The 22050-nt window shown below is 36.7% G+C and overlaps 1 protein-coding gene across 3 annotated transcripts in view; it reads left to right on the forward strand.

Annotated features, from left to right (window-relative positions):
• GREB1L (GREB1 like retinoic acid receptor coactivator) overlaps positions 1-22050 on the forward strand; it is a 130396-nt gene that overhangs the window by 81652 nt on the left and 26694 nt on the right. For all 3 annotated transcript variants that reach the window (XM_063077061.1, XM_063077062.1, XM_063077063.1), the window contains 2 exons: positions 15546-15726; positions 17373-17565. In XM_063077061.1, the coding sequence (XP_062933131.1) occupies positions 15546-15726; positions 17373-17565 (374 nt within the window). The remainder of the gene's footprint in view (positions 1-15545; positions 15727-17372; positions 17566-22050) is intronic.

The raw sequence follows: 22050 nt of genomic DNA on the forward strand, positions 1-22050 counted from the left end.
CTCAGCTGCTGGCCATTTCTGCATTTGCTTTCTGTCCTCCTCTGTGGTGGGAAATGGATGGGCTTTGGTTGCACCAAGCAGTAACCAAATTTTTTGTTATTTCTTATGAATTTTCTGTTTCTATAACATAGAGGAAGTGCCTTCTCTTTTAGGTGTTTTACTTGTACCAGTTGGCATCTGTGGCTTCCCTGAGTTTGTGATCTGATATCCCAAGTTATGCCTGAGCAAACACATAATAGCACCAGTTTGAAGTGACAAAATCATCTGCACAGCCTTTTCCTGAAATAACCTCTCAGTGAGCTGCACTTTCACCTTTCCTAGTAAATGCTAGTCCCTAAATAAAACCTCGCATTCCTGACAGATGAAGCAATTGTATAGGTCTTTTTTTTTCCCTTTTCAATGCCCTCAGATTTTTCTAAACCGAATATTTTAAGATTGTCACCCTTCAGAAAGGCACCAGAATCTGACCAGTCATATAAGCTTAGAATCCAGAGAAAAATCAATGTTATGGACAGATTTGGAAAGTTCAAAGCAAAGCTTATTTTTTTAAATTATTCACATCTAGCTTTTGACATGCTTATTGAGATTTTTGCTGCAAAAACAATCACTTCTATATATTTAAAAATAACTTTATTCATTTTTTTAATGGAAAATACATGATTATGGTATTCTTTATTTTAAAAGATAAAAGAAACAAAGTAGGAGAATTAAGCGTTTATCATCCCACCACTCAAGGATAACTACTGTTAAAATTTTGGTGTGAACGAATGACTTAATAACTAGTAATTCCATTTCTCTTCCCTGAGTCTGAGTCTGTTTTTTTCACTTGACGTTATAATGTGCACATTTTTCTACAGCATGAAAAGCTTTTGTAAGCATTATTCTTAATGAATGCATAGTATTCTGTATCACAACTACTCCAAAACTTATTTGCTTTGATACTCAAATGGCTTCAGATTCTTGGAACACATACCGACTGATAGAAGAGAAAGGGCCATAAGCATGTTAAGGTGTAAAGAGAAATTGTCCAGAGCAAATAGTTAGCAGGAAAATAGCTATTAAAACATAATGAGTTCTTAAGAAACCATCTGACTCAGTTTCCTTATATTTCCTCATGTGAATCAAGGAGAGTTTAGTTTGCCTGAGGTCACACAGGGCAGTACCTTGAGGGCAAGGACATTTTTTCAGCATTGTAGGCCTGGTGCCTGGTTTAGTCCCTCTCTCGGGCCAGGCCAGGTGCTCAGCCAGGAGGAGGGAGTGCGGAGGGAAGGAATGGGCAGAGGGAGAAGTGATGTCCAAGATCTCCACTTCCTGGTTCCATTTGCCTCCTTCCCTGAAGAAAGCATTTCAGCAGCCAGCCTGCCGAGAAAAGCACCAGGCAGGGAAAGGCTGCCAGGGCATGCAGAAAGGGCACAGCCTTGGCAGCCCATATGTGGCTGAAAGTGAAAAGATGAAAATAGAAACCGTCACGTTGTTGCAGACCCAGCACTAAAGTGAAGCATTTGATACCTTAACTCACATTCTGATTGTGGAAGGAAGAAAAGAAGAGAGGGGGGAGGGAAGAACAAAACAAAACAAAACTTATGTAAAGGATTTGAAGGCAAAAAAAATAGGCTAAACATCTTTAAGTTTACCCAAAGTGGATTTGTAACTGCTAGAGTGATTGGTGGAGAAGAAGCATTATTAGACTATGGGAAGTGCTTTCTTTTTGTGCCATTTTTTAAAAAAAATCTGATGTTGTAGCATAAATCTTCTAGTTCAGGAGACCCCATATGCGATAAATTAGAATACTAGGGTACTGGCACCGTCAAAATGCAAGCCACTTTCAATTCAAGGTGGGTGGTGGGATAAATTCGGGAAGTATTAGTGACCATCCATATTTTTTTCCTCCTACTTTTAAAATGGTGTAGGTGGGATCCTCTGTCAAGGAGGTTTTATCATGCTCAGGGGAATAAGACAAATTTGGTACTTCATCACATGCATGATTGTAAAAGAGCCAGAGAGATATATTTGTCTGATACAGTACTCTAGTACTCTATCCAAGCAGACGTAAGGAAGTTTCAGGGAAGTGGTAGAGAACAGGAGAGGAAATGAGGAGACAGAGGAAGCCATTCTCACTTTCTAAAATATATTTTCTTGGTCTCATCAAACTTGTACCCCCTTGTTGGTCACCTAAAATTCCAACAGAAAAAAGACAGTGTATATTGGGCAGTGACAAAGGCAGCAGAGAACAGGATCCCAGGGAAGAAAGTTCTACTGGGAAGCCACTCTGTCCTGAGGTGAAGAGGAACACCAGAGATTCCTTTGTGCAGAGATAACTGAGCATGTCCGTTCATTGCTGGGTGGTGACCAGCCAGTACCCTAACTCTCAGTACCTCCAGTTCCTCATCCTCAAACACCTTTACCCCCACTCCTCCACAGCCACCTGTCCTATAGTCTTATTCTAGACTCTGCTGGATCCTGGAATTATCCATTCAAATGTTCCCAATTTGAGATCACAGGCTACTTTGCTCTGTACTCAAGATGTGATGGGGTGTGGGGGGGGAGGGAGGAAACCACCTTTCCAATTGATGCCATAATACCTTTTTTTATATTGGTATTTTATTTATTTTTTAATTGACGTGATAATTTTACATATTTATGGAGTACAGAGTAATATTTCAGTACATGTACACAATGTGTGATGGTCCAATCAGGCTAATTATCATATCCATCACTGTGAACATTTATCATTTCTTTATATTGACAAATTTGAACTGCTGTCTTCTAGCCACTTAAAAACATACAATAAATTATTGATTATAGATGCCTAGCAATACTAGAGCAGTGGAACTCGTTCCTCCTATCTAGCTGTAACTCTGTGACCAGCCTCTCCCTGTCCCCCTCACCCTCTAGTAACCTCAAGTTTACTCTTTACATCTATGAGCTGACTTTTTTCAGCTCCCACATATGAGTGAGAACATGCGGTATTTATTTTACTGTGCCTGGCTTATTTCTCTTAACATAGTGTCTTCCAGGCTCATCCGTGTTGTTGCCCATGACATGATTTCATTTTCTTTTTTGTGATTGAGTAGTATTCCATTGGATGCCATGATAAATTCTTTTTGATTCTTTAGTTGGACCTTTCCCACGCTCCACAGTGTCTATTGCAGGCTCCATTTCACTTTCTCAAACTTCTGACCTCATCCTTCTCTCTTAGCAGATGAGGAGGCTACATATTTCTCCCCTCCCCCCACCCAAAGAAAATACCCTGAAAACTTCAGACAAAAACTTCTTGCCTTCAAATCTGGAAACCCAACTGTAGACCTACATTTTCCCCTTGCCTCCTGATCAGTGAAAGAGCTGCCCTCCTCTCTGTAAGCCTGACTCTCCCACCTGGCTCTAGGTACTATCCGTCCTCATCCTCAGGGACCTCACACTATTGATTTTCTCTCCTCTCATTGCTACCTTCAACTCTTTTCTCTCAGGAAGCTCATTCTATCAGTGTTGACCTGCCCCACTTTCTCAGAGACAAAACACGCCTCTGTTAATCCTGCCTAGCCCTCCAGCTCCCCCTCCACTAGCCACCCACCAACCTGGGAGAGCTGTCCAGTGCTATCTCCATTTCCTCATCTCCCAGTCACTTATCTTATCTGAACTTTTGGCAGCATTGGTCATCTCCACTCCTTCCTTTAAACACCACAGGTCCTTTGGCTTCTAAGACACACTCCCTCTCAGCTTTTCCTTTCCTCCTCCACCAGTGCACACGGGCACCCTGTGGTTCTCCAGCTCTGGCACTCAGCACTCAGTGTTGCAATAGCATGTTTATTAGTTATCTTTCTCTTCAGCCCGAAAGAAAAATATTCAGGGAATGTGTCTGTCTCGCCTATGGCACAACAGATACTTCATAAATATCTACTGAACTGAATTTTTTGTAACATTTTGTTGAACTGAATTTTAAGTGAAAATCTATTTTTAAAGGAAGATATAGAAATAGTATTTAAAATTTTGTAGTCCTCTGGAAAAACCAAATTTGGTCATTAAAACCGTGTTCCAGAAATCTACTTTGGCCAAGAGTAGAGGCCTTTGATGTGTAGGCGTGAGGCATGTCTGTGAGTCATGCAGGGCTCTGTAGTTGTACACGTGTGTTTAGAATCATGGTCTTGTACGGATCTAGTTCTGCTTCCCTCCTAGACCCAAACACGCAGCACAGTTGTGTACACCTGCAGAGTCTCACCAAACCCAGGTTAAAGAATTCTCTCCCAGTGGGAAGACAGAAGGGAGCCAGCTATGCCACCAGGAGACAAAGGGACTGCTAATTCAATGTGTTCTGAAAGCAATTAGCAGGATTTTTAACCAGCTGTTTCAATGTCCAGTTTATTTATTTGGTGAAAAGTGAGTACAAGGGTGAAGGAATGCCCATTGTTAAAAACATCTAATAACTCTGTATGCTGTAATGACTTAATATTTTATTTTCTTTTTTTAAAGCATTGGACTGTTTGGGGAATTTTTGCATCCCAGAACTTTGGAGAAATTAATTAGATCCACAGAGAAGACAAAATGCTAAAACTGAGATTAGTTTTACTTTGTGATATCTTCTTGATGGAAAGAACAAGAAATAAAAATTAGAAATAAATTCTTCATTTAGAAAAAAATCAAGGGATAAGAATGTACAAGTCAGAACACATTGTTCGCTCCAAATAAACAAGCAGTGTAATTGGGCATTGAGATGAGGACTGGATCGTCTTTAATGATATCTGGGCATTTTAGATTTCCCTGATTATTATCAGTTTTACTTGATATTCAGACTGATTGCCTCCCTCTAGTGATGGATTCTGGCCACTCATTCATATTTTCTGCCTTTGTAGCCTTTGACACTGGTGCTTACAAGGTATTGTAGACATGGTGCACGTGTTCTTGGTTTTATTCTCCTTCAAGGACACTGGATGATGGAAAAATTGCTCCTTCCCCTTTAAAGTTTTCAAAGGACATAATGTTGTTTTTTTCCCATAAAGAGGAGTATAGGCCAATGCTAAAGGTTTCCTTAAACACATCTGGATTCTGTAACCTTCAGTAAAGAGAAAGGGGGCACAAGTGGTTCCAGCCCAGCTGCTTGGAGTCCTTGGCATTTCAAGAAGATTCCTCTCTAGGGGCCTCGAGAGGTGGCTATTTCTGAGGAAGATGTCCACGACTGGGGCACCACCCTATGGCAGTTTCCCAAGCTCAGATTAATGACCCTTAGGGAACACAGTGATTCCCAACTGTGGCTGGCTCTGTTCTAGAATTCAATGAGTCATAAGAGAAGAATAACTACTGATGCCTCCTCCTAAGCTTCCACTTACGTCAAAAGTAAGATCTAGTATTTAAGTAGACATGGCCCTAAAGCTCTTAGTACCACCATCAGTGCCCCAGGTGGACCCTGCTGATATCCATTTTTTACTGTAGAGTTGGGAAAATGTGACAGACGTGCTCATGATTTGTTGGAAAATAAACTTTTTATTTGAGCCTATAAAATTGTGATAAGCAAATCACTGAAAGACAGAACAAAAGTGACCTTTCTCAAACTGGCCATTTCTCAGCACTTCTGACCAATTTCCCATACCTCTATGCTTATTTTTGAAAAACAAAGCAAAACAAAACAAAGCATGAAGGCTAAAAAGCCAGAAATTAATGAAAAAGTTTATTTATGTGGGGTGGAAGAGACAGGTATGAGATGAATATAACTTTTGATATAGCTTTGACTTTTGATCTTGAAAATGATTTATAATATTCAAAAAATTAAATTTAGATGATGGGAAAAAAACAAACTTAAAATTGAATGCATTGATTAGAATGCTGTGTAATACTAAGGTCAAGGGTTCGGATCCCCAAACCAGCCAACCACCCAAAAAAAAAAAAATTGAATGCAAACAGGAATAAATGAACCCAATTGCTTATCACACTGATAGCATGACCACACAGCAAAAAGAATTAATTCAGGTAACTTTTAGACACAGTTTTCCTACTATACACTCTCAATGTGATATATCCTAAGAGCAAAAAGATTGCAAAGAAATCTTGAATTTTAATTTGTTGGTTGGGAGTGGTATTGATCATTTTAAATTTTGTTTATCATGAGACCAGGTAGTGCATGTCTTTCAGATGTGTTTGCTGTCTTTGAAATTATTTTGACTGTTTCTGGTACTTTTCATTTTCATATGAATTTTAGAATCAGCTTATCAATTATTACACACAAAAAAAGAATGCTAAGGTTTGGGTTAGAATTTCATTAAATCTGCAAGTTAATTTGGGGAAAACTTACATTTTGACAGTACTGAGTGTTGTAATTCATAAATACACTGCATGTCTCTATTAATTTAAGTATTTTTTATTTTTTTCTTAGCAATGTTTTGTAGTTTTTACGTACAAGTCTTAACATGTTTGTTCAAATTCATTCCTAAATATTTTATACTTTTTGATGCTATTGTAAATGGTATTGCTTCTTTAAATTTCAAGTTCAGATTATTCATGCAGAAATATAATTGATTTTTGTGTATTTACCTGTATACTGCAACATTGCTAAACTCAATTATTAGTCCTAGTAGCACTTTTTTTTTGTAATCCCATAGGATATTTAATAAACAATCATGTTGCCTGTTTTACTTCTTCCCTTTGAAGACAAAGAAAGTAAAGAAAAAGGGTTCGCTTTCATTACACACTACAAGAAACAAGGCCACCTTAAAGAGATTACAAATAACTTAAATTGCTAGCTTAGGTTTCCAAAAGGCAGTTCAAATATACCATTTTTAAATGAGTGAATTATGTAAATGTGATTAGAATAAATGTTTATTCATGAACTTATTATAGTTTCAAAAATCTTTTAGGTAATTTAAAATCTTAAAGTCAAGTTATATTAAATAAAGTAATAGGTAATCACAAGATATCTAAGTCATTCGTAAGTGAGTTAAAATCCTGAAACATTATTAAACATAATCTGAATCTTACATACCTTAAAAATAAATAAATAAATAAAGATTGTATAGCCCAGGAGAGAGCACATGGGTAAATATTTTAATGTTGTAGAGAACCAGGGATCTCACACACAAAAAAGGGAGCCTCAAATATGGAATGGAGAAAGGTAAGAAATACTCCTTCTAGATTTAAATTAGAGATATCAGTATGAACTCATAATTTGAAAAAACTTGAATGTATTTTCTAGTTCCGTCTAGTGAAAGGTCTTAAAAACAGTGACATCCTCGTACCTGTGAGCACAGTGAGCATCTTGTTCTTGGCTGACAGATACCATCACCCACTGTTCCAGCTCTGAGGTGGGACTGGTCCGGAATACTGTGTTGTGCCGGAAAGTGAGAGAGTACTCAAAGATTCACGAGGGCGTGTCAAAAGGACATCGCAGCCTGTTCAAGGGAGAGTTTGCTTGCCAAATTTGTAAGTTTTGAGCATCAAAAAGAATAATGGCAATGGATTTGTAACCTGTTGAAATTTTTTAAAAAACCCGTGGGTCCAGAGTAAAACCAAAAAATAAAAGGAGCAGAAGTGAGGGGTGGAGGGAAAGCCCTTCTTTATAGAAGAGTACCAATTCATAATAGGAAATTAGAATTAGAAAATTTCTATTTTGTATTACCAGTGTAATTATTGATTCTGACACGCACCATCAATGGGTTCCAAAACCACAGCGTAAAATGTTGTCAGGGAACAAATATTCCCACAGTTTCAAAATATCATTCGTTGGATTAAAAATTACAGAGATGGAAAAGTATCACTACAGGGGAGCGATCTGGCAGTAGACACTACCATAACCCAGTAATCAAACTTTGGCATCTCCAGTTACGGGGCAAACTGACGCTATATATGAATGGAAATACGCAATGTCACCTAAGAGGTATAACTGCCAAAAATATTTAACCTGAGTCTAATTACAAGGCAGCTCCCAGACAAATCTAGATGGTGTGGCATTCTACAAAACAATTAGCCCAAAATTTTAAAAATAGCAATGACATGAAAGAACAAAAAAGAAGGAAAAGGAAAGGCAGAGAGGCCATTTCACTGTTTTAATTATGGAGAATAGAGAGATATAACAATCAAGTGAATTCGTAAGTCTTTATTATTTTTATTTTTTAATTGATGAATAAAAGTTGTATATACTTATGGTGTATAAAATGATGTTTTGATATAGATGGACATTGTGGAATGGCTAAATCAAGCTAATTAACACATGCATTACCTTACATAGTTATCATTTTTTGTGTGTGGTGAGGACACTTAAAAATCTACCCTTTTAGAAATTACCAAGTATACGATACATTGTTATTAACTACAGTCACCATGGTGTACAGTAGATCTCCTGAACGTATTCCTCCGGTCTAACTGAAATTTTTTGCTCTTTGACCAACATCTCCCCAGTCTCCCTGGCCCCCCAGCCCCTGCTTAATTCTTGGTTGGATCCTCCACCTCAAAATATAAAATAACACAGCTCTGGGACAAGTAGTAAAACTCAAATATGGGCTGTGTATGAAAGAATATTATACTAACATTCGTTCAATTCCTTAGATGTCATAATGATATTATAGTCACGTAGGAGAATGCCTGTGCTCTCGAGAAATACAGACTGAAGGATTTAAAGGTGAAATATTATGATATATGTTACTTCCAAATAATTTAGCAAAAACAACAACAATGAAGTCATAAAGAGAAAAAGCACATGTCGCAATCTATTAACAATTGGTTAATCTAACTGAAGGGTGTACAGGTATTTATTGCACTAGTTTTTCCATTTCAGAAGTATTCAAAATAGAGTGTGAAGGGAAAATAGTTGCTGTTCATTGATATATCCTTTACATGGAATTTAGTATAGTTATTATTGTCTTCAAATATTTTCTAAAACATGGATAAATATTTATATTCCCCCTTTTTAAGAAGTTTTAAATTATTGAATAGATCAAATTTATAAAATTTATAAAATGTATTAAAAATCACAATAGAATGAACACTCACTACCCACCCAAATAAAAAACACTGAAGACTCTTCTCTCCTCCCTGATGCTAACGTCCCTCCTTTCAAAGGTAACCATTATTCTGAATTTTGTGTTCATCATTCCCTTGCTTTTATTTATAGTTTTACCATAATGCCTTAACTCCTAAACAATATATTGTTTAATTTTGTACACTTTAAACCTTTGTGTAAGTGGAACAACACTCTGTATTCTTCTCTAATTTACTGTTTACACTCAATGTTACGTTCCTGCAATTGATCTGCTTATTGTGTGTAGCTATAATTCATTCATCTCACTGCTTTTTAGTATTCTATTATATTAATATACCACACATTTAAAAAAAATAAATTCCACTACGTATGGACATTTGAGATGTTTCTAGTTTTTTTACTCCTTTAAACAGCAGTGATAAACATGTATAAGAGTTTCTCTGGGAATAGAATTGTCGAAGCATAGCTTTTGTACATATTTTACTTTCCAAACGATGCTAAATTTTTTCCGAAGTGATTATATTTGTACTTATACCAGCAATGTATATGTTTAGTGGCAACTATTTAATATGGCCATGCTTCTTTAAAATTTTTTTATTTTAAAATTATTTTTAGACATTCAGAAAAGTCACAAAAGTAGTACAAGGTATCCAAAAATGAAATAAAGAAGACAATTTTATTTATAATACCACCAAAAAGAATAAAATACTTAGAAATGAATTTGACAAAAGAAGTGCAAAGCTTATACTCTGAAACTGTAAAATATCATTGCAAGAAATAAAACAAGACGTAAATAAGTAAAAAGACATTCATGTTCATGAATTGGGAGATTTATTAAAATTTTATGATGGCAATATTCCCCAAAACTGATGTACAGATTTCATGCATTTCCTACCAAAATCTCAGCTGGCTTCTTGGCAGAAATTGAAGAGCAGATCCTAAAATTCATGTGGAATTTGAGGAACCCAGAATAACCAAAACAATATTTAAAAAGAGGAACAAAGTTGGAGGACTCTCACTTCCCCTTTTAAGATACAGTAAGCTACATAAGCTACAGTAATCAAGAAAGTGTGGTACTGACATAGGCTAGACATATAGATCAGTGAAGTAGAATTGAGAGTCCAGAAATAAACCTTCCTGTTTGCAATCAATTAAGTTTTGACCAGGGTGCCAAGACAACTTGATGGGGGAAAGAATATTCTTTTCAACAAATGGTGCTTGGACAACTGAATATCTAGATGCAAAAGAATGAAGTTGGACTCCTTCCTCACAAAAAGTACCTTGAAATGGATCAAAGACTAAATACAAGAGGTAAAACTATAAAATTCCTAGAAGAAAACAGGTGTAAATTTTCATGACCTTGGATTATTCATTAATTATTTCTTAGATATGACACCAAAAGCACAAACTTTTATAAATAGATAAACTGGACATCATCTAAATTGAAAATGTTTGTTCTTCAGAGGACACCATCAAGAAAGTGAAAAGATAAGCCACAGAATCAAAGAAACTCTTTGAAAATCATATATCTGATAAGGGACTATATCTACAATCTTTAAAGACACATTACAACTCAATAATAAAAAGACAAATAGCCTAATGAAGATATAGGTGAAGGATCTGAACAGGCATTCATCCAAAGAAGATAAATGAATGGCCAATAAGCACATGAAAAGATGCTCAACATCATTCACAATTGGAGAAATGAAAATCAAAACCTCAATGAGATATTGCCACACATCCTGCTAGAATGGCTATCATGCAAAAGACAGAAAATAACAATTGTCAAATATGTGGGAGAAACTGGAACCTCATGCACTGCTGATGGGACTGTGAAATGGCACAACCACTTTAGAAAACAGTCTGGCAGTTGCTCAGATGATTAAAGAGTTACCATATGCTGTCTACGGCCATACCACCCTGAACGCGCCCGATCTCGTCTAAAGAGTTACCATATGTTATCCGCAATTTCACTACAAGTTATGAAATGAAAGTGAAAACATGTCCACACAAAAACTCGTGTAAAAATGTTCATAGCAGTATTATTCATAATAGGCAAAAAGCAGAAACAACCCAAACGTCCATCAACTGATGAATGGATAAATAAAATGTGGTATATCCATTCAGTGGAATATTATTAGTCAGCAATAAAAAGAAGTATTAATGCATGCTACAACATGGATGAAACTCAAAAACATTATTCCATGTGAAAGATGCCAATCACACAGACTGCATATTGTATGATCCCACTTACGTGAAGTGTCCAGAATAAGCAAATCTAGAGAGACAAAGTACATTGGTGATTGCCTAGGGATGGGAGGTTGGGGGTTGAGGGACACAGGGAATGAGGGCAATGGTTAAAGGGTGTGGGATTCTATTTGGAGGTGATGAAAATGTTCTAAAATTGATTGTGGTGGTTGTTGTCCAACTCTGTAAATATCCTAAAAGCCATTGTATTGTACATTATAAATGGGAGAATTATATGTAAATACATGAAGTACATATCTCAATAAAGCTGTTAAAAAATAGTAGACTGTTTACTATACCCTTTACCCAGCTTCCCTTAAAGCTAACAACATACATAACCATAGTGTAAGTATCAGAGCAGAAAATCAGTCTTGGAACGATACTGGTAACTGACTAAAGACCTCACCAGTCTTTCCCTTCATGATGTTTTCCTGTCCCAGGTTCTAATTCAGGATCACACACTGCATTCAGTGATTATGTCCTCTTCGTCTCTCCCAGTCTGTGACTGTTCTTCAGTCTTTCCTTGTTTCTCATGACCTTAAATGAATACCAGTCACTTGTTTTGTATAACGCCTCTCAATTTGGGAATGTCTGATGCTTTCTCATGATTAGGTTGAGATTATTTGTTTTGGGCAAGAGAACCACAAAAATTACATTGTGTCCCCAGTATGTTATGTCAGGGAGTACATGATGCTGATAATGTTTTATTATTGGTGATGTTAACCTTGATCACTTCATTAAGGTGTGTCTGCCAAGCTTCTCCATTATAAAATTACTATTTTTCTTTGTAATTGCTAAAATATCTTGTGGAAATACTTTGAGATTATGCTAATATCCTGCTTCTCCTCTAACTTTCAACCATGAACCTTAGCATCCATCAGTGGGATCTGCCTGCAACTTACAGTATTTACAGAGTGGTGATTTTGCATTTCTATCATTTTTTCCTGCATTTAATAGTAGGAGCTAACTAATTGCATTCTGTAAGGATAAGTGTTTTCTCCTTTTTTATTTATTTGGTTGTTTATTTATATTGGTATTTATGTTGGTCTGTTTATATATGGTTCATGGATATTTATTTTATTCTGGGGGTCATTGCCAATACTATCATTATTTATTCCAGGATTATTCCTTGATATTCCAGGATTCTTCTTTATTTCCCTGTCTCAACCCTGGGCTTAACCTCTTCCCCAAGAAATCCTGATTCTTTTTATTGAAGAATGGTATTTAGAAACCAAAATCTGGGTGTTGTGTGCTCATTGCTATGGTGGCATCATCACTGCTAGGCTTAGCAGACAGAGCTAGGAAATATATATGTATGTTAACCCATCTGTGTGTACACACATACACTTTTTAAAATCTATATCTTTATTTTAAAAATATGAACTCATATTGACACCTCCAATTCCAATCTACCCCACAGGGTTCATTTTAGTCTTTCTGCTTTTTTTATTTGTAACTTCTTTCTCTGACAGGAAGAAACCTGGACAATGTATTCACTTATTTGATTATTTTTCCTAGGAATTACTCAATTGCTAACCCATACCCCTGTGAGAAACAGATTTGCTAACTAAAGTTTTTGTGTACAGTTCTTTTTGTCTTTGGCCTTACAGTATCCAGCAAAATACTGGTTTGTTTTACTTAGATTTGTTCCTTTCATTCTTATCCCTTTCAGTGTGGTTATGGCAGGTTTCTTTTGTTACCATTTGGATTCCATTTTGCACCTCACTCATACTCCACCATTCTTGGTTGATTTTCTTTGTTTGCTTGTTTATTGCTATGGTTCTATGAGTCAAAGCTATACAAAATGTTTCAGTCAGAGAAGTGTCCTTCTGTCCTCACACCTTTTCCAATCCCATTCTTCCTTTTTCCCACCCACACCCCTATAGGTACCCAGACTCTTTAGTTTCTGGTTTATCCTTCCTGTATTTTTTTTTTTTTTTTTGTAGAAATGAGATACATATATATTTTCTTCCATCCACTTCTTGCAATTATCTTGTTTTTAAAACTTTTATTAATTTGGTATGGTTCCATTTTATTTTGGCTTTAATTTGTATTTTCCATATTTTTAACACAGTTGAACATCTTTTTGTATGTTTATTGGCAATTTGGGTTTCTTCCAGGAAACTTTTATTAGTTTTTTTGCCATTTTTGGAGTAATTTATGTATTCTGAATTTTAATATTTTGTTAGTAATACTTGTTACAAATTTGGGAGGCTTGTCTCTTTATTTAGAATGTCTTTGATGGGGCAAACAGTTGCAAGTCTGTAAGAGAAAAAAAAAAAGAATGTCTTGGATGAATAGAAGTTCTTAAGTTCAATTTATCTATCCTTTGCCCATTTGTCCTTAAGAAACCCTCTATGAGATGATAAAGTTGTTCTCCTGTGTTGTCTCCTAAAAGTTTTAGAATTTTGTCTTTTACATTTAAGTTTTTAATCCATTTGAAATTGTACTTTGTGTATGAGGTAAAGTAAGATCTAATACAATTTTTTTTCATATGGTGTCTTAGTTCGTTTGTGCTGCTATAAGAAGATACACAGGACTGCCTCCAAAGGGGACAGAAATGTTGTATTCTCACATGGCAGAAGAGACAGAAAGGCAAAAGGACAGAACACTGTGAAGCTCCTTTTATAAGGGTCTTATCCCATTCACAAGGAGTAGTTCTCATGACCTAATCACCTCCTAAAGGCCCCACCTCTTAATACTGTGGCACTAGGGATTAAGCTTTGACATGGATTTTGGAGGGGACACAAACACTGAAATCATAGCATATGGATAACCAGTTCCTCAGCACCATTTATTGAAATGCCCATCCTTTTGCCACTGATCTGCAGTGCAAGCTTTATCATAAATAGTCTCCACCCTGTGCCAAAACCACTTTGTGTTACTGATTCTTATTCTAATTCTTAATTTCCAGTGAGGCAAATCTCTCCCACCTTTTTTACTTCAGGTCTGTCTGAACTATTCTTGGTTATTTTCTCTGCATATACTTTTAAACAACAAATATTCAAGTAAAAAAATTGTTTTAATTTTAATTGGATTACATTGAATCTCTAGATAAATTTGGGGAGAATTTAATTTTAACTATATTTTATGATGTAGTTCTATATAGGTTTTCTTTAACATCATTAATACTTGTAGTTTAATCATGTTGTCCATAAGGGTCTTATAGATACTTTGTAAGATTTATTCCTAGATAGTTAATATTTTTGATATTACTATAAATTTTTAAATATATATATATTTCCTAAGCATTTCTGTTGATATATAGAAATGCAACTAATTTTTGTAAATTGATTTTGAATTCATCAACTTAACTAGATTCTTATTAATTTAATTGATTTATCTATGGATTATATTGTATTTTCTATACAGACATAAACAAGTATTATTAATAAATAATGATAATTTTGTTTCTTACTTTACAATCATAAGTGAAAAAAAAAATCAGGATATACAATTACAAATTGTGAGCCAGGTAGCACAACATGCATAGAAAAAAACACAAGAAGGAAAGCACAAAAAATAAGCAGCTTATTTTGAGTTAAATAATTGTGGATACATTTTTCTTTTTTAATATATCTCTATACTTTCCAGTTTTTCCGAGATGAGTATCTATCACTTTCATAACCAGGAAAGAAACAAAACTTTAAAATAAAAGCAAGTCTAAAACAAAATTTAGAGGTAAGGATGATCTGCTAAAAATGCCCAGTTAGAAATGAAATAATCAAGTTCCTCTGATGTGCCCGCTCTTCAGCCAACTTCACCACTGCACAGCCGCTGGCTGCGTAGTTATGGACTAATGTGTCACATCGTATCAAAGAGAATGACCTCTTAGGTTCCTGGAACTTTGTTTTTCATTAAGGGCATGTATGGAATTGACCTGTCAAAGGCATACAATTGGTCTTTATTTGTTTTGAAATGTAGTCAACTCTTAATCATATATGTTTTGTTGCTAAATTTGGGGTTAAATAAAGGTTGCTAGATAAAGGAAGGTTTATGCAGTTATATTAATTCAGTCGAGAGCTATAGCCCAAAGCTCATGTTTTTCCAAGAGGCCTGCAATAGCCATTAGCAGAGCACTTTACATATCAGAACATTCCCTCGGTCAGGTACGGAGGTGTGATGGGGTGTGGTAGAGAAAAGGAAATCTGGTATTTCCTCCTCAAAACTGTGGTGGGAAATCTGAAAAAGAAAAAGTATCTGCTTTTATAGATCTCTGTATATAGTCAGTACCTAGTATTAGTCAACACTGAACATAAGTTTATTTTGTGTATATGTATATGTGTGTGTGTGTGTGGATAAAAGTGTAAAAAGATAAATCCTTTTTTCTTCTTGGCAGGTGTCCTTGTAGACTTGGGTCTGGAGGAAAACGGGACAGCTCATCAGAGAGCAGAGAAATACGTTGTTCGTCTGGACAACGAGATTCAAACCAAGTTTGAAGTTTTTATGAGGAGGGTGAAACAGAACCCGTACACGCTGTTCGTGCTAGTTCATGACAACTCCCATGTGGAACTAACGAGGTGATTGCTTCAGCGTGAGCAAACACAGTATTTCTTCTACAGCAGCACTTGTCACATAATGCAGTCTTCTAAAGGTGACGACGTGAAAGCCCAGGGACCCTAACAGTTGGCATCTTCTTACTGGTGTTTTTTTCCTACCCTTTCCTTGCTTCCTCAACTTTTCTAGCCAATTTAATGGGGATTTTATTTTAATTATACTATGGATGAATTTAGAAATTCTTGTTAAAAACAGTGTCTTAAGAGCATTGTGGAACTCAGCGGCTTCAGAGAAAGGGCGGCCACAAGGAGGTTGAGGTGAATGAGCTCCCAAAAGGGAGACATGCTCCCCTGTGAGTTCCTCCTCCTTTTTTACCATCTTGTCTTTTTCCCTTTGCTTCTCTTCCTTCCTCTCCTTTTCCTGGCCTTTCTCTCTTCCCTCTTCCCTTTAATAGCTCAGATGCCATTTTAATGATCTGAGAGCAGATCTGAACCCTTCCCCGGTTTTCCAGTTTAAACAAGAAACTGTCATATTTCTTGTTTAAAGGACTTATTAATGAAAAAAACAGTAAACGTGGAATGAGGGAGCCAGTTGTGCTCCCAGATCAGATTATGGTAACTATCCGGGAGGTGCTGTCTTTACTTTAATGGACTAAAAAGGCAAGTCCTTTAAAAGGGGTTGGGGGTGCAAATAGGTATCAAGTTTTACACATCATGGTTATAGAGACAGAAGTTTGGGGCATCCTCAAGCATTTGTAGATTTTCTTTTCTCCAGGAGACACTGAGGTTAGGAATCTGGAAGTTTTTTGGTTTGTGGTAGAAATGTTGGAATGGGAAAAGCACTTGTTCAGAAGCTAGAATGTATTTGATACTCTGTAATCTGAATTCTAGAGCCATACAGAGGTATAAATAAGATCTTGCATGACTTACTAGATTTAGAAGAAAGGAAGCGAGGGAGAAGAAATTTTGTCCACTTCTGTTCGGTTATTGCTGGTGTTCTGTGAGCAGAAGTAGCTCACTGACCTTATGCACCTTGTCTTTGAAAGTTTCAGGTAAAATTCCTGAGGATACACATTGGATCTCTCTGTATTTAATTCCCCAAAGCATTGAGATTATTTCTTTGACAAAACAAAAAGAAAAAACGTGGTTTTGAGGCTGCATGGCAACCTGGTACATCCAAATTGAACAGAAGTGAAAAAGATTCAGACATGAAAGTCATGGGGAATGGGGCAGGAGGCTTCGTCAGCCCCCCACAGTCTAGCAGCCTAGGGGAGGAAGGAGAGTGGTGTTAACACAGTTGCTATTTGGGGCTATAAGCATCACATTTTGATAAAGAAGCCCCCTTACTCAGGTGAGCTTTCAAAGTAAAGTGATCTATGTTAAAACCACAGATTTAAATATCCTTGGCCTGGGTAACTGAGGTTACAATGAGGTATATCAGGGACAAAATAAAAAGGGGAAAAAATAATTCCTAAAATCTGTCTGAAAAGGATTAAGAAGGAGTGTAAATTTTTCTCTTCCAAATGATATTTTGGTTGTTTCTACTCCTGTTCCCAATTTAAAAGAACAAGAAAAATAAGAACTAAAACACTGTCTCCATGTTGGTATTTGCTTCTGCATCTAATTTGTGAAATGAAGAAGTATAAACGTGACTCTCAATGTTTCTGCAGTGTCATTTCGGGCTCTTTGTCACATGGTGAACCCAGTCATGGATTGGCTGACAGGGTCATTAATTGCAGAGAAGTTCTGGAAGCTTTCAACCTCCTGGTACTCCAGGTCAGCTCCTTCCCTTACACTCTGCAGACCCAACAGTCCCGAATCAGCTCTAGCAATGAGGTTCACTGGATACAGCTGGATACCGGGGTGAGTCTCCCGCCTACTCTCTGATACAAAGTCATGTTCTCTGTTCCCCTGGGCAGAATCTTCTAACAGAATACAGTAATGGTTTTGTATGATACAGCACAAGAGTTCAAAAATCTAACATAATGCTTTATCTTCCCAAAGTTCCATATAATCAAGATTATTATAAGACTAAAAACTAGTGAATAGTGTCCCATGTAAATCTGATTAGGTGGTTCTCTTTTAGGTATCACACACATACAAAATTATCCATCCTATATAGTTTTTCCAAAAAAATGTGATGTTATCTGAGATGTTCATGAATATTCTGGATTATCTTTGTGCCTTTAAGTGATTAATTTCACTCTGAGGCCTTGAAGTTTCATTGTCCTCTCAGATGGCCTCTTTGTGATGTTTTTGTCTGACTGATCTATATCACTGTTAATTATTCTCATGTTCCCCCTGCAACTGGATTTTTCCTTTTAATCAGTTCTCACAGTCTTCTGATTGAAACAGGGGAGGATGGCAGGACCACCTGTTAAAGAACTTGGTAGCAGCAATGAATGTGTTGACAGTAGCCATCTCTATAAACTGTATGCTAAATATACTACCAAAGAAATGAGTCTCATAAAAATAATAAAGATTAGCCATTAAGCAATGGATCTTTCATTTAAAAATACTGAACATACTGGATATGTAAAAATAAACATGTTTAAGTAAAAAAAACAACAGAAGAGTCTTACATAAGAATAACATTTATTTCTCAACCCAGTGCATCTCATTCTGTCATGAGTAGGTAAGTTTTTCCTTACTTTGAGCTCTTATTTTCGAGCATTGGTGGTTGTTTGCTGTCAGTAAGCTCAGGTCCTTGAATAGTGTTGCCACCAACAGACCTCCCTTATGGAAGCTGTCTCAGCGTGTCACTCTCACGTAGGGATGGCCTTGAGCTCTTGCTTCCTTGGTATCTTCTCCATGCCAGCTCCATTCACGCATTACTGGGTGGTCAAGTTCAAGGTGAGAGAAGGAGCTGCCCCAGCCCCTTTGCCTCTTAAAGTACAGGGTGAGCCTGGGGGCTGCCCAAGTAGCTGCTGGGCTGCTCTGGTACAGAATAGGATTGCCAGCAAGATGAATTAAAGGAAAAATTATTTTTTAATCCAACAGATATTTCCCCTACTAAATATTAAGTTTCAGTATATTGTTGAGGTGGGAGGGAAGAGAATTATCCTAATTTACCTTTTTTGTTCAGTCTTTTTCCAGAAGGGATAGGAAGGACAATAACTTCTGCCCTTTATCTTCTCCTGACATGAAGTAATAGAGAGCCAGGCTTAAAATAGTTTTCTTTAAAAGTCATTCCTATGATTATGGTTATTTTTTTAGTTATAATAATGGTATTGTGGTTATATTTTTTAAAAGGGTTCTTATCTTAGAAATACCTAGTAAAGTTATTTATGTATTAAAGATATGATACTGGAGATTTATTCAAAATAATTGAGGGTCAGAGAGTTATTAAACACCTCCATAGTGGAAGGTTTTAAAAAATCATCCCTATGAAATTGAGATCAACATAGAGAAAAGGAAAAAATGTTGACTCTAATTTACAAGAACTTTACACGTCGGGAGAAGCTCCTAACGATTAGCCTCCTTTAATTATCCTAAAGCCAGTGTCCTACAAGAAGAATTGGAAAAAGTAAAGTAATTTAATTCAGAAAGTATTATCAAGCACTTGTGGACTTGTGTTGGATCTTTCAAAGAACATGCAGAGGACTCATGGTTTAGAGGAGAAAGTAAAGTATGTATCTCAGTCACTATTAACCAAAGTAGAATAAGGCAATTTCAAAGCATCAGAACTCTCTGGGAGTTGAACTGAGGGAGAAGCCACATCCAAAGGACCAAGGAAGGCTATATATAGGAGAGAGCACTGAGGATGGCCCTTGAAAGAGAGGCAGACCCAGGCAGATGGAGGTGGCAGTTGTCAGGGGACAGGTACTTCTGGCAGCAGGCAGCATGTGCAGGGACACAGAGGAGGAAACAGCAGGCGTCTTTCAGAGAACACTTTATAGGATGCAAAAGACAACTGGAATAATATACATATGGAGGCTTTGCATGCCAAGCTGGCAAAGTTTACACGTATTACACAGGCATTAAGGAATTTTTAGCAAGGGTATGTAGTATTAGTAGAATATACACATTTCTTTTTTATATATATTAACACTATAAATGTTTAGCTTGATGAATTTTTAAAAACTGAACACACTCATGAAACCAGCACCCAGATCAAGAAACAGAACACGACCACTACCTCAGAAATCCTGTGTTTTTCCAAGCACGGTTCTGGTCTCCTATACCATAGATTCGTTTTGTCCAGTTTTGAATTTTATATAAATGAAATTATGCACTATGCACTCTTTTGTATCTGACTTTTATTGCTCAACATACATTATAAGATTCATCTGTATTTTTCATGAATCATAAAACATACATTCTTATTGCTATAAATATATAACGTCGTGTGACTCCACTACAATTCGTTTACCCATCCTATTTCATTTATTTCAGATAGTGCTGCTATAACATTCTGCACATCTTTTAGTAAACATATACATGCATTTCTGTTGGGTCTGCATCTGGGAGTGAAATTGCTGGGCCATCTGGTCTGTATGTTCAGCTTTAGTAGCCACCGAGAGGCTGCATTTTAAAGGAGCTCATTCAATCTAGAGGCTAAGTCAAGGTGATTAGAAGTGTAAGATTAGCCACTTGCTTTTCTGATAATTCAGGTTAGAATTAACAAATACCTGAATCAGAATAATGGCCCTGGCAATAAAAAGGGTGAGAGACATGGTAAGTTTTCTAGGATTTGTTTATCCGGGGAAAGGAAAGAGCCAGAAAAACTTTGGAGGTGATGCCTTTAGTTGGACGAAACAAGTTGAGAAGAAGTTTGATTTGTGGAGGGCAGATGAGACTGACCTCGGGTAAGACCGAGGTGAGCACTCAACCTTAAGCGCAAACTTGGAGTTTGGATTGGGGCTTTACGACATAGATTTGAAATATTTTTTTCAAAAACAATGATTACTGAAGCAGCTGGTGCAGATAAAGTCATGGAAGAAAATAATGAAGAGAATTGTGGAGAGGGCAGAGAGGCCAAGGACTGACAAGGAAATGCTGCTGGATTTGGCCTCAGGAGTTCTTGGTGACCTCCAGGGAACATCATCAGGAGAGCAGAGTTCAACTGGAAGGACAGCAGAGTGCAGCGAAAGCACAGGGACAGCTGTGAGGGAGGGTCACTGATGGCAGGACTCTGGGAGGGGGAAGTGTTTTTTTCTTTATGAGAAGGGAGGGACATTTTCCCCCAAAGAAATGGTGATTCAGTAAGTCATATGACTTATGATACTTGGAATGTGTCATTACAGTAAAGTCATTCCGTTTCATAACTCCTGGTATAAAGGATGATGCCATTCACTTTGACAACTTTTGTAATACACAACTATACTTACTTTTAATGCAGATATAACTGGTTGGGGAAACTATTCATTTCTAATTCTAATTTTTAGTAGCTCTAGTTCTCAAAACTCATACTGGCTCCAATTGATCACAGGCCATCTATTTAACATCCTGTCCTATAATTTTGCTAAGAAAAAAGAAAGAGAAATAAAAATGGGGACAGGTGGATGTATTCTATTCAGCAAGTGATAATGCTGTGTCAGGAAAAGGAGCAGGCTCAGAATAGGATTTGATATTTTCCCAAAGAAACAGGGGCCAAGGGGGAGAAGGAAATGTGAAGACCAAGTACAAGCTAAAGCTTTTCCAAATAACCATGTGCCTGTGGCCAGACATAGAGGAACACATACAGGAAGGATGTTTTTTCCCCCTGAAATGACTTATTTGACACAGCTATCCAGAACACTGCTAAACCGAGAAGGAAATAAGCAAAGGCTTCTTAGCCTTTCAAAGAGACATCATTCAATCTCTGCTCCAAGTCTCCAGTATCTGTAAGAACTTTCTCTGATTTCTTGTAAAGCCTTTTTACTCTCAATTACAACCCTATTCAACAAGCAGGTTCACTGGTTTTGGGGGCCTCCTTTAATCTTATGGGCCTTATAAATGACACAATTGCTTATCTCTTTTAATGGTGTTATTAAAAAGCTCAGAACCAAACTTGTAGCCCACTTCTAATAAAGTGTGCAGAAATTTCTGGCATGTGTTTTGGGGAGTACTAACTTTATCCCTGGCCCAATCTTATTTCTCTTATTTCTGCTTTTTCTTCCTCTAATTACCTTATTTTTATCTTATACTTTTTAAAGCTACCCTTATTTTCTTTATGAAATGAGTTGGAGCGTTTAAGTAAAAATGTCAATACATAATAAGTAAGAAAAGTGAGACTAAAACACAGAAACAACATGACAAGGAGAAATGACTGTAAAAAATTAAGGTGGAAAAGAGGCAGGGAAATTATGAAGAAAAAACAGATCCACAAACTCAAAACGCTATTTAATATTCTGGGGCTTCTTAGTT

This window comes from Cynocephalus volans, chromosome 13 (assembly GCF_027409185.1).
Source record: "Cynocephalus volans isolate mCynVol1 chromosome 13, mCynVol1.pri, whole genome shotgun sequence".
Lineage (NCBI taxonomy): Eukaryota > Metazoa > Chordata > Mammalia > Dermoptera > Cynocephalidae > Cynocephalus > Cynocephalus volans.